The following is a 12,910-nucleotide window of genomic DNA, read 5'->3' as shown; positions in this document are numbered from 1 at the left end:
GCTCAGTGTAAAGCAAATATCGTCACGATGGCCTCGGTGTGTGGGGGAGTAGGGTGGGGCGCAATGCGCTCTTCGAAGTGTTTTGGGCAAGGAAACAAGTTAAAAGAGGTAAAAGATATCTTCAAACCAATTTTACTACCTAAATTCCATGTGTTCTTCATGATTAAGGTCTATTCTTATTCGCACATCGATTTCAAAGGTCCAGCTGCGCAAATCATTTTTCACTAACTTTTCAAAAGTAAGAGGTGCTCACTCAAGCGGAAATATTTTTCGACTTTTATATCGTCATTTTCTTAAATGGATCTGTACCAATGTTAAAATGTGGAAAACTCTTCAGAATATTACAAAATTAATGTATAATTCTACAGGTTTTTTTTTAAGTGTAAACTTTTTTATATACGCACTGTATATACATATATAACTTATCGATTTTTGTGTCTTGAAAGGGTCTCAAAAGTTGTAAACACACAAATCAAAGCTACATTAAATTAAACATTATTTGAACTTCCTTTCCCCACCCTTTTGGTCTCTGCATGGTCGAACAATGAATATTTTACATTGTGCTTTCATTTAAGAAATATTTGAATGATATTTGTTTAAAATAGTCTCTAAATAATAGTCTGTATAGATAATCTTTGAATGAAATCTGGTATTGTATATATTTCCATTTTCCTCGGTTCTGAATATAATAGTAACATAAAATATGTCAACCTCATAATTACCGAATATTCTCCGTTTGATTTTACAATGTAGGTCCTGTATAGGGCTACATGTTTTTTTTTTATTTTTAATTTAATGTAGACCCCGTGTTTCAACTTTGAAGAAAATTCCAGGTAATTCCTGGTAATCCGAAAATTACAATTAATAATAATAATACTATGTCCATTACACAGCGCAGTTACAGTGTGCATATACCCAACTGCGCTTTGATACTTGGTATCATATTATAACCCCAGCAGTAGCTACCGGGTACCCACTCACCTCACCTGGGTCGAGTGCAGCACAACTTCTTGCCGGAGGAAATCACGCCATGGATGTGATTCGAACCCAGAACCCTCTGTTTCAAAGTCCGGAGACTAATCCACTTGTCCACAACGCTCCAATTAAACAACAATTAGACGTTGCAACTTAATATTCATGTTATATTCAAAGAATTGTTAAGTAGCTCGAAATTTTCCACTCGCGCTTCGCGCTTGAGTCTCGTTAATTTCGTTCCTATTATTAAAGAGGGCGTGAACAATTGTTAAATTCCTTGATTTTGGTCACTTGGACCAAATTTAGGCTCGCTGTATTTTTTGCCCGATTTTTGCTAATAAACGTTAAAATTCCAGGAAATATTTATGAATTTTGAGAAATTTAATTGGGCTTCAGTTTCGGGAAATTTGTTTTGGATCTGTGAAAGGACTGTGTAGACTGCAGACAAAGGTTCACCGAAAGATAAGCCTAATTTTTCTCTCTCTTGTAGCCATAGGAGTTAATATAATGAATCTACTGAATGTGATACTGAAATAAAAACTCAATCATGATAATAGCATTTAAGGAGTTTTCGCAGAACGATTTCAAGAAATAAAACATATGTATTGTCAAATGCTCTACATGTCAAAGACCAAACAAGAAGTCTTTGGGGAAAATTGGTGAATCAAAACAGTAGTTTCCTCCTGGGGGGCGTTTCATGAAAGGACTTGTCAGACGTTTTATCCGACAAGTCCCATTTTATCCGACAGTTACCATAGGAACTGTGCCTCTCAGCCAATCAAAATCATGGAAAGATGTCAGATCTGACAACTTGTCTGATGAAAATATTGATGAAACGCTCCCCTGGAGCTCGGAGCTAACTGACCGCGCAGATAAAGGTTGTTTGCAATATGCGCTAACAGAGACTATATTACAACCGGTAACGTGACAGCGATGCCTATTGTTACAACAATATACTACTTACACATTGAAATAAATGTTTTGATTTCACAAGGATGACACTGTGCTTATTGTTCAGAACTCTGTTAGGCTAACAACGCTTCTGTGCGACCGGCACTGGACTCCGGGCAAACCATATATTTACGACTGTTCGTCAGCTCCGAAACTTCTCTTCTGGTTAAGCAATTTTCGATAAAAACCTCCAAGTTCTTCAGTATCAAGGGGTTGACATTTTTAATACATTTACTGTGCTCTTGAACTGGTTCGACGTCGCAGTGCGAAAACTCCCTATTATCTTTTTTAACGTCAATGCTAAATAAAACTTTACTATACCTGTACTATATTCATTTGACTCTTTGGGTGTTCATTTCAGTTTGATAATTGATAATATTTCTAACACTCCACCATATACATGATATACAATCAGTGAAGAAGGGGGGGGGTCCCATAGCATGACCCCCTTTTCTGACACCTTATTTTCCCATTCACTGTGATAAGCTTTTTAAAATGATAGTTCATCACTTTGTATGCCCCTATATCGCGTTTGGTGGCTAGCTCGCAATGTTGAACACCATTGGAATACAGGGGGGGGGGGGGGGTGCGTGGGATGAACATCCCCCCCAAAAAAAATGACAAGGGAAAAAAAGAAGAAAGGAAAGAACGTGAAATTTGATATTTTCTAAATCTTTCACAAAATTGGAATTTTGTAACACAAAAATGTCAATATTTTAATTGCCCGCTCGTTTGCAACATTTTGGGGGCTAATTACGTCACTGTTGGATACGGTAAAGATAAAATATATTAATTTCACAACACGTCTTCAAAACGAAAAGTTGTTAATGCCTTACCCTCCACCCCCCCCCCCCCCCCCTTCCCCGAATGGTCCTGAGCAGGTATATAAAAAAAACGCCAGAGTATCTGGATAATTGTTCAAAATTTCACAAGACAAATTATTGTGGATTGAATATTAAATGCCTCTTATTTGGAGCGGCATGATTACCTCGGAAAGAGGTCCCAAATTTGACTTATAGTGATACTTTTTAAGTCACGATCATTTACTTGATCGACTGCATTTTCGCCGCTGAACTTGATTGAATACCACATTGAAGCGAACAACGCCTCATATTTTAAGGCTCGGTTTTTCTTTCCATTACCCACGTACCTATTGGCGTGCAGAAGGAAGAATAAGTGGGCGCATCGGGCCTATTTGTAAGGTTTATATAACAGGTTTATAGTATCTTCATCACCGTAGACTCATGATGGCAGATCAAAGAGACAATTTGACTTGCTGGATCCAGACTGTGTGTTTGTGTCTGTTTTTCGGTAACATCTTTCCCTTCGGTGAGTTGATATTATACTTCGTTTTCTTATTTATGATACATTCGTGTTCTCGCCTTGTAAATTTTTTAGCTGATATCGTAAGAAATAAAATGTTTTACTGAATAATACTTTTAGAATGGCATTTTGTTCTACTTGCCTATTTGCACCGATTGAATATGTGCTTATCATGAGACCCTGCATGGAAAAATGTAAATTGAGATAGATGAATAAAAATGAAAGTGGTGAGTGTATTAATTGCTTTCTTACGTATACTTTTGGCAGTATACAGTATCATACATTTAAGAGACCGAATCACTGATCTCCCCAATACCCGTAAAATCTAAAAAGTACAAAAAATTCACTCGATCATCGAATCATATTTTTCGGTCATTCAGTAACTAGTAAACTGATTCTCATTTGTAGGATAATATATCAAATCGGATAAACAAAAGAAAAATGAACAACAGAAGGCATGAGACAGACATCATCTGAGCTCCGACATGTGTCACCGTTTGCCTATTCTATGGTACTTGGCCAACTTGAATCAGCTATTTAAAGGGATGGTCCGGGCTGAAAATATTTATATCTTAATCCATAGAGTAGAATTCACAGAGCAACATGCCGAAAATTTTATCAAAATCGGTAGCAAATAATAAAGTTATTGAAGTTTAAAGTTTAGCAATATTTTGTAAAAACAGTCGTCATGAATATTCATTAGGTGGACTGATGATGACACATCTTCACTTTCCGTTTTGTTATCTTATTACATAGAATCATAGTTTTTTCATTATTTCATATTTGTGTGAATAATGTCTCCTTTGTAATGATATAAGTTGCAGCAATAAATAACTAATGCACTAAATCAGTTATCAATCCAATTTTTCTAGTTCTTGGAGGAAAAAAACTGAATAAACCTAATATCATATAATAAAATACAAAATAACAAGTGAAGAGGTAACATCATCAGCCCACCTAGTGAATATTCATGACGACTATTTTCCCAAAATATTGCTAAACTTTCAAATTCAATAACTTTGTTATTTGTCATCCGATCTTAATGAAATTTTCATTAAGCTATAAATACTTTCAGCCCGGATCATCCCTTTAAGAAAGTCCCACGTAATGATGTGTAAAGATGCGGTCGAGGGCGTACGTTTTATCAACTTCTTTCAAAGGAGTCTAGTCAGATGAATGACCAGGGCTCTGTCTCACAAAGAGTTGCGATAGAAAATCAAACTCGTACTGTGATTTATAGGTGTGTCGTTAAGAGATAGGAATGCTTATAGAAACTCTTTGTATGACGGGTTCCTAATCTCGTTGTTTGTGCATGGAGTCATTAAACTCCCCTACACAAAGCGACTGAAGGGAACAATGATATTGAATGAAAATTCAGCATCTTCCACGAGAGGTTCCTATCGATGTAAACGAAAGATATGATGCTCTAATGCCTTATAACACTGCGATGAAGTAATGAAGAAACTATATCCTACATAACAAAAAAAAAAACTGACGAGTGATGAAGGGGCAACACATAGTATACTGATAGAAGGGGGTATCCTAAACGTGACGCCATTTTTCTCAATTTAACGACAGGGAGAACATACTATGTGGGTAAAATAACAAATCACATCTCATAAATGCCCAGCAAAGAGAAAAATTGTTATTATATCCTTGGCATCATTGCAGCCATGATTTTGGCGCAAACAAATCGAACTTTGCATCACAGTAAAGACAACTACTGATTATCCAAGCATAAACACATATCACATAAAATGGCACCAGATTATTTTGGGAGAACACTCTTCATGGCCATATATCATGTACATTATCCATATACTATAGTTATGTGTTCGTGACATGTTTTCCCTTGAATTAGGGAATCGTGAGGTACAATTTTGTCTCATACGTACCATTACCAAGATCTTTCGTTCCTTTTTTTTACATACTTTTTGGTTTTCTTCCCTAAAAATTCCTCTTCACTTGTGTTGCACTATTACACTTCCAAAGTCACGGGGATGTTCATCTCCTGAAAACAAAAAAACAAAACATGTAAACGAAATATTACGGCTACGTGTTCTCATAGACTCATAATAGGGGATTCATTGCCCACCCCCTCGAAAAAAAAATCATCGTTATGGAAAGAACATAACCTATAAAGGATATAGTTGATAAGATAATGCTAAAAGAGGACATCGTCCGCTTAAAGCACGTGTTAATGTGACAATGAACGACCCGGAGGCAAAAGTGAAATTAACAAATGGAAGGTCTTTAAGCTATTTAAAAAAGACAATTTTTATGCATACTAACCGCTTGTCAGTTGAGTATTTTGCTTAAAGGGGTACTACAGGCTGACAACAATTTGATTTGAACAGATGAAAAAAATATGGGACGGACAAAACACTGAAAATTTGATCAAAATTGGAACGAGACAAACTGAGTATTTGCGTATTTGCATTAAAGTGATTGGTTAACATTGGTTTGACTTTTAAAAAATCTGAGCTAGAAGGTCACACTTGTCACCTGTGTCTGTGATATGTTACAAAAATGAAGCCCAGAAAAAATTGCGTTCGAAAATAATTATTTAGTGCTTCAAAAATTGAAATATAAAGTGACCGGAAACCCCATCTTAATTTCATCCCATACACTTATGTGTACTATTTAGGCGTCTATAAGACACCTATTTACAAAATCGGGGTTTGCCTTGTAGTTTTAGCTTTTCATTCTCAATAATGGTTGTTTTCAGGGTTTATTAGTTCTAATACATGCACTTGTACACATGTTTCATCTTGGTTTGAGAATTTTTTAAATCGGCTGCTCACAAATGTAAACAATACCTTTAAGTATTTGCATTATATTTGGTATTACAGTCACGTCCTTACTGATATTCGACAAGCAAATTTATGATGCCACATCTACACTTGTTCTTTTGTATTTCATTGTATGAAATTATGTTTATTCAAGCTTTGTCCTCTAAGAATTAAAAAAGTTGTATGTACATCATATCTAATGCTTTAGACATTCATTGCTGCAACTTATTTTTATGATAAGAAAGACGTATCACACACATTAGTGTATAAAGATAGATAAAGGAAAGGATTTGACGTACGACCAAAAGAAAACGGAAACTGGACACATGATACATGTGATTGCATCAACCCACCTAATGAATATTCATGCGACGTTCATAATAACTCTTTTCACAACATACCGCCAAATTTCCGCAAACTTCAATAACTTCGTTATTTGTGATCAAATTTTGATGAAATTTTCAGCGCTTTGCTTGTTGCATTTTACTCTATTTGTTCAGATCTAATTAATTTTAGCCTGGGGTACCCCTTTGCGAATAACTATGATTAACGGGTTTCGACAGAAGACCTTACGTGAAATCACACTGAGTCGGGGGGGGGGGTATTGAACAGGTTTTTACGTATAAAAGGTGGTTTATTTTCTTGATATCTAGATTACGATTTTTTTATTTAAAGGTCAAGTCCACCTCAGAAAAATGTTTATTTGAATCAGTAAAGAAAAATCAGACAAGCACAATGCTGAAGATTTCATCAAAATCGGATGTAAAATAAGAAAGTTATGACATTTCAAAGTTTCGCTTATTTTTAACAAAATAGATATATGAACAAGCCAGTTACATCGAAATGAGAGAGTTGATGATGTCACTAACTATTTCTTTTGTTTTTTATTGTTTGAATTATACAATATTTCAATTTTTACGACTTTGACGATTGGGACCTCCTTGCCTGAAGCACAAAATGTTAAGATAATGGAATTCCACGTGTTCAGGGAGGAATGAAACTTCATTTCACATGGCGATGACGAGAAAATCAAAATATTTCATATTTCAAACAATAAAAAACAAAAGAAATAATGAGTGAATGACATCATCGACTCTCTCATTTGGATATAGCTGGCTCCTTCATATAACTGTTTTTGTGAAATGAAGCGAAACTTTGAAATGTCATAACTTTCTTATTTTACATCCAATTTTGATGAAATTTTCAGTGTTATGCTTGTTAAATTTTTCTCTTTTTATTCAAATTAAGTTTTTGTTGGGGTGGACTTGTCCTTTAAAGGTGAAATGGCACTGACAGTAATATTCAGTGCTCAAATGCATAGAGACATGCAGCTCTTGACTATAAAGTCGACTTGACAGTCCCATAGGCTCATTACATCAACTTAGAAATGATCTTCTCTGTGATTTTTGTTTTCTTGATTCATGTACTTATGTAGTCCCTTAACAAATTCAACTTGGTTGCCCAAACAGCAACTTTGGGAAATTTTGCTAAATCTGAAATGGCCGCCAGATGCCACATTAAAAACTTATTTTACGAACTCCTTGCCTTAGAATAATGAGTAACACGAATTTTTTATGAGTTTTGGGGTGTGAAGAATAAATTTCTTTTATCATTTTCGCAATATAAGGTCATCTCCAAATCAAAATCAACATGGCCGCCAGACGTCATCTTGAGAAATTAATTTTTGATCCCTTTGTCCAAGAATCAAGAATAATACCTTGGTATGTCAATTCCATTTATGTTATTAATTTTGCAATACTATTATATAGGGTCATCTTCAGTTCAAATCCAAGATAGTCGCCAAAGCGGCCATCTTGAAAAACTTACTTAACATTTGTAGAAGCTCATGTAAACATGGTCTGATAAAGTTACGGAAATCTAGGCAATAAAACTTAGGACCTGAATTGACGTTGGCCTTTGCGCATACATTGAAATTTACCATTCCACTTAGTATTATATTAGATTTATATAGCGAGAACCACTTGATACCCGCGAATGTATGGTGGCCCTGAAGGGACATCGCATATAGATCAAATCGCGAATATTCACGACGAAATTCACGACGTCGCCAATTTCGTCGGCAATTAGAATTTTCACGACGAAATTGGCGACGAAATTCTCGACATCGTGAATTTCGTCGCCAATTTCGTCGTGAATATATATATGCGATGTCCCTTCAGGGCCACCATACGAATGCCCGTTTAGTAGATGTCATTATATATTTTTTTCTATGATTGCAGGCTCTGCATTTCTGGATGCTGAAAGTTATGTTAACTACACCGTAAATGGATGGACGATTCCTGTATGCCAGTTTTCGTTACCATGCTACAGCGACTCGGATTGTTCTACTACCCCGTACAACTTCGGTGGAGAGTGCCATTGTGATCCTTACTGCTTTTACTTCAATGACTGTTGCATCAACTTCTTTAATCAATGTGAGAAAGATCTTGCTGATGATGACTTCTCCGAGGCGACCAAAGGCATTAATCCTAGTCGGTTCTCATGCGTGACACCAGCGGGAAATCCACAATTTGAAGATCAGTATCTGATGGTGAGCAAGTGTGATGAACGATGGAATGATGAAGAGACTAGAGCAAAATGTGAAGGTCAGGCGATGGGCGAAGACTCACTTACATTCATACCTGTAGTATACATGAACAGCATCACATTTAAAAATATATATTGTGCTCTTTGCAACTTCAAGAATGACGTAAGCCGTGTTACACCATGGGGAATAGACGCAATATGTCCAACTGCAGAGTATTCAAATACGTCACGAAGTAATTTCAATAACGATCAAATCACTGGAATAATGGAACATTGCGACTGGAACTTTGAGACTCCCTTTTCATCAACAGCTGGAAGAAGTTGTTATAATGTAAATATCATATCATGCGACGTCGACAAAGACAATGATACGATGGTTCAATTAGCTGAGGCATGTGAGTCCTACAAAGGTGTTGTAAGCCTTTATAATAACCCACATTGTTACTTTTGCCATAATGCCTTAATATTAAATCAAACGCTTCAAATAATATATCAAGATTTGGTTAACATGGATTGTCCACCGCTAACTAGGACCTCGGCATTAATTCCACCTATCTTTCCTTATCCGAGCTTTCCGATTTCTGTTCTGTTCGATTTCTCATCTGTTATTGCCCTACCTCATCACGAGCAACAACCCGGTATTTCCTGTGGAGATGATCAAATCTATGACCAATATCATCAGGCTTGTATAAATCTTTCGTGTCCAGTGGGATATAGCCTCATAAACAGCTCTTGCCAAAGGCTTCCTTCAAACTTGAGTTGCTTGTTCGAGGAAGGAGTTCCTGTCCTTATTGAAGTGGGGTGCACATTTGAAATTATGGATAATTCACACTGCAACTCTTATGTGCACCTACACGAAAGCATAATATCTTTATTCGATAGCAGCTACATGTCTTCTGGTAATATTTCGGTCAGTAGATTCCAAGCCGAAACACACATTAATGGATCTCTATCGGTATGCACTCAACACTTGGACATGTGGGGATATCTACGAGTTAATAATGGTGATTCTCAACGAAACTTTGACGGTTTCATTTTTTCCAAAAACCATAAAAACCTCTTCGAAAATGTCACTTGTAGTGACATGACTTTAATAACTTCTATTGGATGCAGCAACCTAAAAGAAATTTGTCGTAAAGTCGTTGTACATGATGACTTCGTAAAATCACATGATAACGGGACAAGGCAGATGTTTTTAGTTGGAGAAATGACATATAGCTTTCGCGATTCCATCTATTCCATTGAATATAACATTACATCATGGCAGACGAACTCAAAGCGAGAATATTTACAAGTGTGTAAGGTACCACCTGAAACATGTACTTTGGTATCACAGAACGTAACACTTTTTGATGACTTAGGCAATGGATCTTACCTGTATTTGCCTCACAACAGAACATTGACATCGAATGACTATCTTGAAGTTGGAAATGACACGATTTTCGTTTGCTCTTACGTATTGCAAAGGAACACTTATTCTTCTGGATTTCTGGATTTTTCTTCAGCTCAATCAATTTTAAGTACCATCGGTATTACTTTGTCCGTAATTGCCCTTTTCCTAACTGTCCTTTCATATCTCAAGTTTAATCTTCTTCGGAATGCAACCTCCAACTTTCTGATCGTAAGTCTTTGTGTAACTCTCATAGTCGCCCAACTTATCATCTTATTTGGTGGACTAGCGACATTGAATTCTCCTGTCTGCATCTCTTTTGCAATCGTGGGTCATTACACGTGGGTTTCGGTCTTCTCACATATGACGGCTCTTGCCTTTGATTTGCAACGTCGTTTCGGAATCGCAGCAAAGTTTGGTCGCACTGATGAGGGCGCCTCGGTGCTATCAAGGTTCCTCGTTTTTGTTTGGGTGTGCCCAATCTTTGTGGTTGGACCTTGTCTTGGAATCTACTTTACTGGCACAACCTTTCAACATTTCTCCCTCACCTACAGTACACTGACTTGTTGGATCGGTGATGGTTTGGCCAATCTGTATGTCTTTGGAATCCCCGTCGCTTGTTTTCTTGTCATCAATATTATTCTATTTGTCATGGTAGTTGTTGGTCTACATCAGATGAGAATTAGTCCAGTTAACAAGCACAAGAACAAAGAATCCAAGTTGTCGTCCGATCTTCTGATTTATGTGAAGGTGAGAGCTTTTTTAGATAACCTGAAATTTGATAAACCTGGGATTATTTTACATGAAAACATTTGGCAAGGATTTGCTATAAAGGGGGTTTGAGTTGAAGAATGTCATTGGCATAGGTAGGGTTCATAGGGGATATGTGCAAGTAATATTGCCATGTTTTTATCCTTCACTCTCATTTCATGCAAATAAACATATGCGTAGTTAAAATGGCAGTGTTCTGATTAATTTTCTATATCACTACCATTGTCTTCGAATGACCACGGAACCAGAACAGTATAAAGGGAATATACCATGCAAAATCGTATCTGTTTTGAAATTAATAGCCCGGATATTTTAGTCAACTTCAACCTTATCGAAAGGTAGGCTCCGTCCAAATTAGTGTTGATCTTAATATGTGTCTCTCCTTATTTCTCTCCCTGAACTTTTCACAGATGTCAACTTTGCTTGGCTTCACCTGGGTAATCGGTTTTATAGCTGCCTTCGCCGGTGTCACAGCTCTCTGGTATATCTTCATCATCCTCAACTCTCTCCAAGGAGTCTACATCTTTATTGCTTTCATCTGCAACAAGCGTGTCCTGATACTCTGGAAGGAATCTTGTCCCTGCTTTGGTAGGCTCTCCTCGATGACTTCCTCCAAGTCAAGATCGACATCGTCGGAAATGGTGACGTTGAAAAACTCAAAGGGGAAAACCTCAGGTAGCGAATCGATGCTCTGAATGCACTCTCAGAGAACTTTGAAAAGATTTGTAAGCAAAAATGGTTTCCCTTGGTCTTGAAACATTAAAAGGAACGAAAGTCTCGTCCGAGCTCCCATACCAAAGACCAAGGCCTACCGTGGCCAAGGAAAAGCACTAGACGACTGAGGCAATTTTAAAAGACAAGACAGCATTATAATTATCCTCGAGACCGGGCTTGGAAAGCTATATCACAGCATTAACCATGTTAACGATCCACGGCTGTTGACACTAGTGAAACAAAATATTGGTAGCTTGAGTATGGATAATACACTTAGCAGAGACACATCTTACATGAATGTAGCAGCCAAAAAGTCAAAATGTGTTTTTGATGGTGGTGCATAAATAATATTATATCTCTCCATCTTGTTTTTGAACATTACCTATATGTTTCTTTGTGTAAGATGTGTTTATGTGCAAAAAAATATTAGAATTTTCTGAAGTAAACTGACGATTTGCATGAATTTAACATGACTTGTGAATGAAAGAATGACAACCAAAAAGATTGTTGATGAGATTTGTTATACTAAACGAGAAGAATAAATAAAAATCACAAAAGTCTTTTGTGACACGATGTTACTGTCGATAATCATGATAATGATATAAATTGCTAAATCTTAGTTCCACAGTCTGCCTCTCTTTCTGAATTTGGGCAATTGATGTTATTACCATAATATGGATAATTAATAAAATATAAGCATAAATAATCTGTGTCTGAAAAGCGTTTTGAAAATCATTTATCATCTATGTGTGTGTGTATCGGATATTAAAATAATGGTAATTCCACATGTTCTGGAAGGAATAAAATTTTGTTTCACATGACAATGACGAGAAAATCTAATTATAATACTAAACAAATAGTGAGTGGTGCATCATCACTCTGCTAATTTGCATACCGACCAGTTTGTGAAATTAATCAAAACTTTAATGTCAGAGCTGTAATTCTTATTTTACATCAGATTTTGATGAAATTTTCAGTTCTATGCTTGTTGGATTTTTTCCTTTTCTTCAAATCAACTTTTTGTTGGGGTGGACTTGTCCTATAACCAAAATTGATTAATTTTCCTTAAAATTCCATTTAAAAGTCGCTTAGATATCTTACAATAGCAAAATTTATTTTCCAATCAAGATTCTTGTATAAAAGCAATTTAAATAACTTGTAAACTAGCCGTCAATTACTTTTGTATTTCAATAAGAAAAAAAGTCTACGTATTTCCCATCTACAGTGCGTATCAAAAAAGTTTACACTTAGAAAAAAAATCCTGTAGAGTTATACATTTGTAATATCCTGAAGATTTGTCCACATTTTAACATTGGTATAGATCCATTTAAGCAAATGGCGATATAACTGTCGAAAAATATTTCTGCATTGAGTGAGCATCACTAACTTTTGAAAAGTTAGTGAAAATGGTTTGCGCCGAAATTTGAAATAGTTATGCGAATAAAAG

At 36.2% G+C, this 12,910-nt stretch overlaps 1 protein-coding gene across 1 annotated transcript; it reads left to right on the top strand.

Moving 5' to 3' along the window:
* Nucleotides 1–2,852: 2,852 nt before the first annotated feature.
* Nucleotides 2,853–12,196, top strand: LOC121425023. Its single transcript, XM_041620956.1, has 3 exons — nt 2,853–3,255; nt 8,282–10,728; nt 11,160–12,196. The coding sequence occupies exons 1-3, from the start codon at nt 3,171–3,173 to the stop codon at nt 11,442–11,444; spliced, it is 2,817 nt and encodes a 938-aa protein (XP_041476890.1). The 5' UTR covers nt 2,853–3,170; the 3' UTR covers nt 11,445–12,196.
* The last annotated feature ends 714 nt before the right edge of the window (nt 12,197–12,910 follow it).

The sequence above is a fragment of the Lytechinus variegatus genome, chromosome 12 (genome assembly GCF_018143015.1).
Source record: "Lytechinus variegatus isolate NC3 chromosome 12, Lvar_3.0, whole genome shotgun sequence".
NCBI classification, from domain to species: domain Eukaryota; kingdom Metazoa; phylum Echinodermata; class Echinoidea; order Temnopleuroida; family Toxopneustidae; genus Lytechinus; species Lytechinus variegatus.
This window is presented reverse-complemented; position numbering and strand designations above follow the sequence as displayed.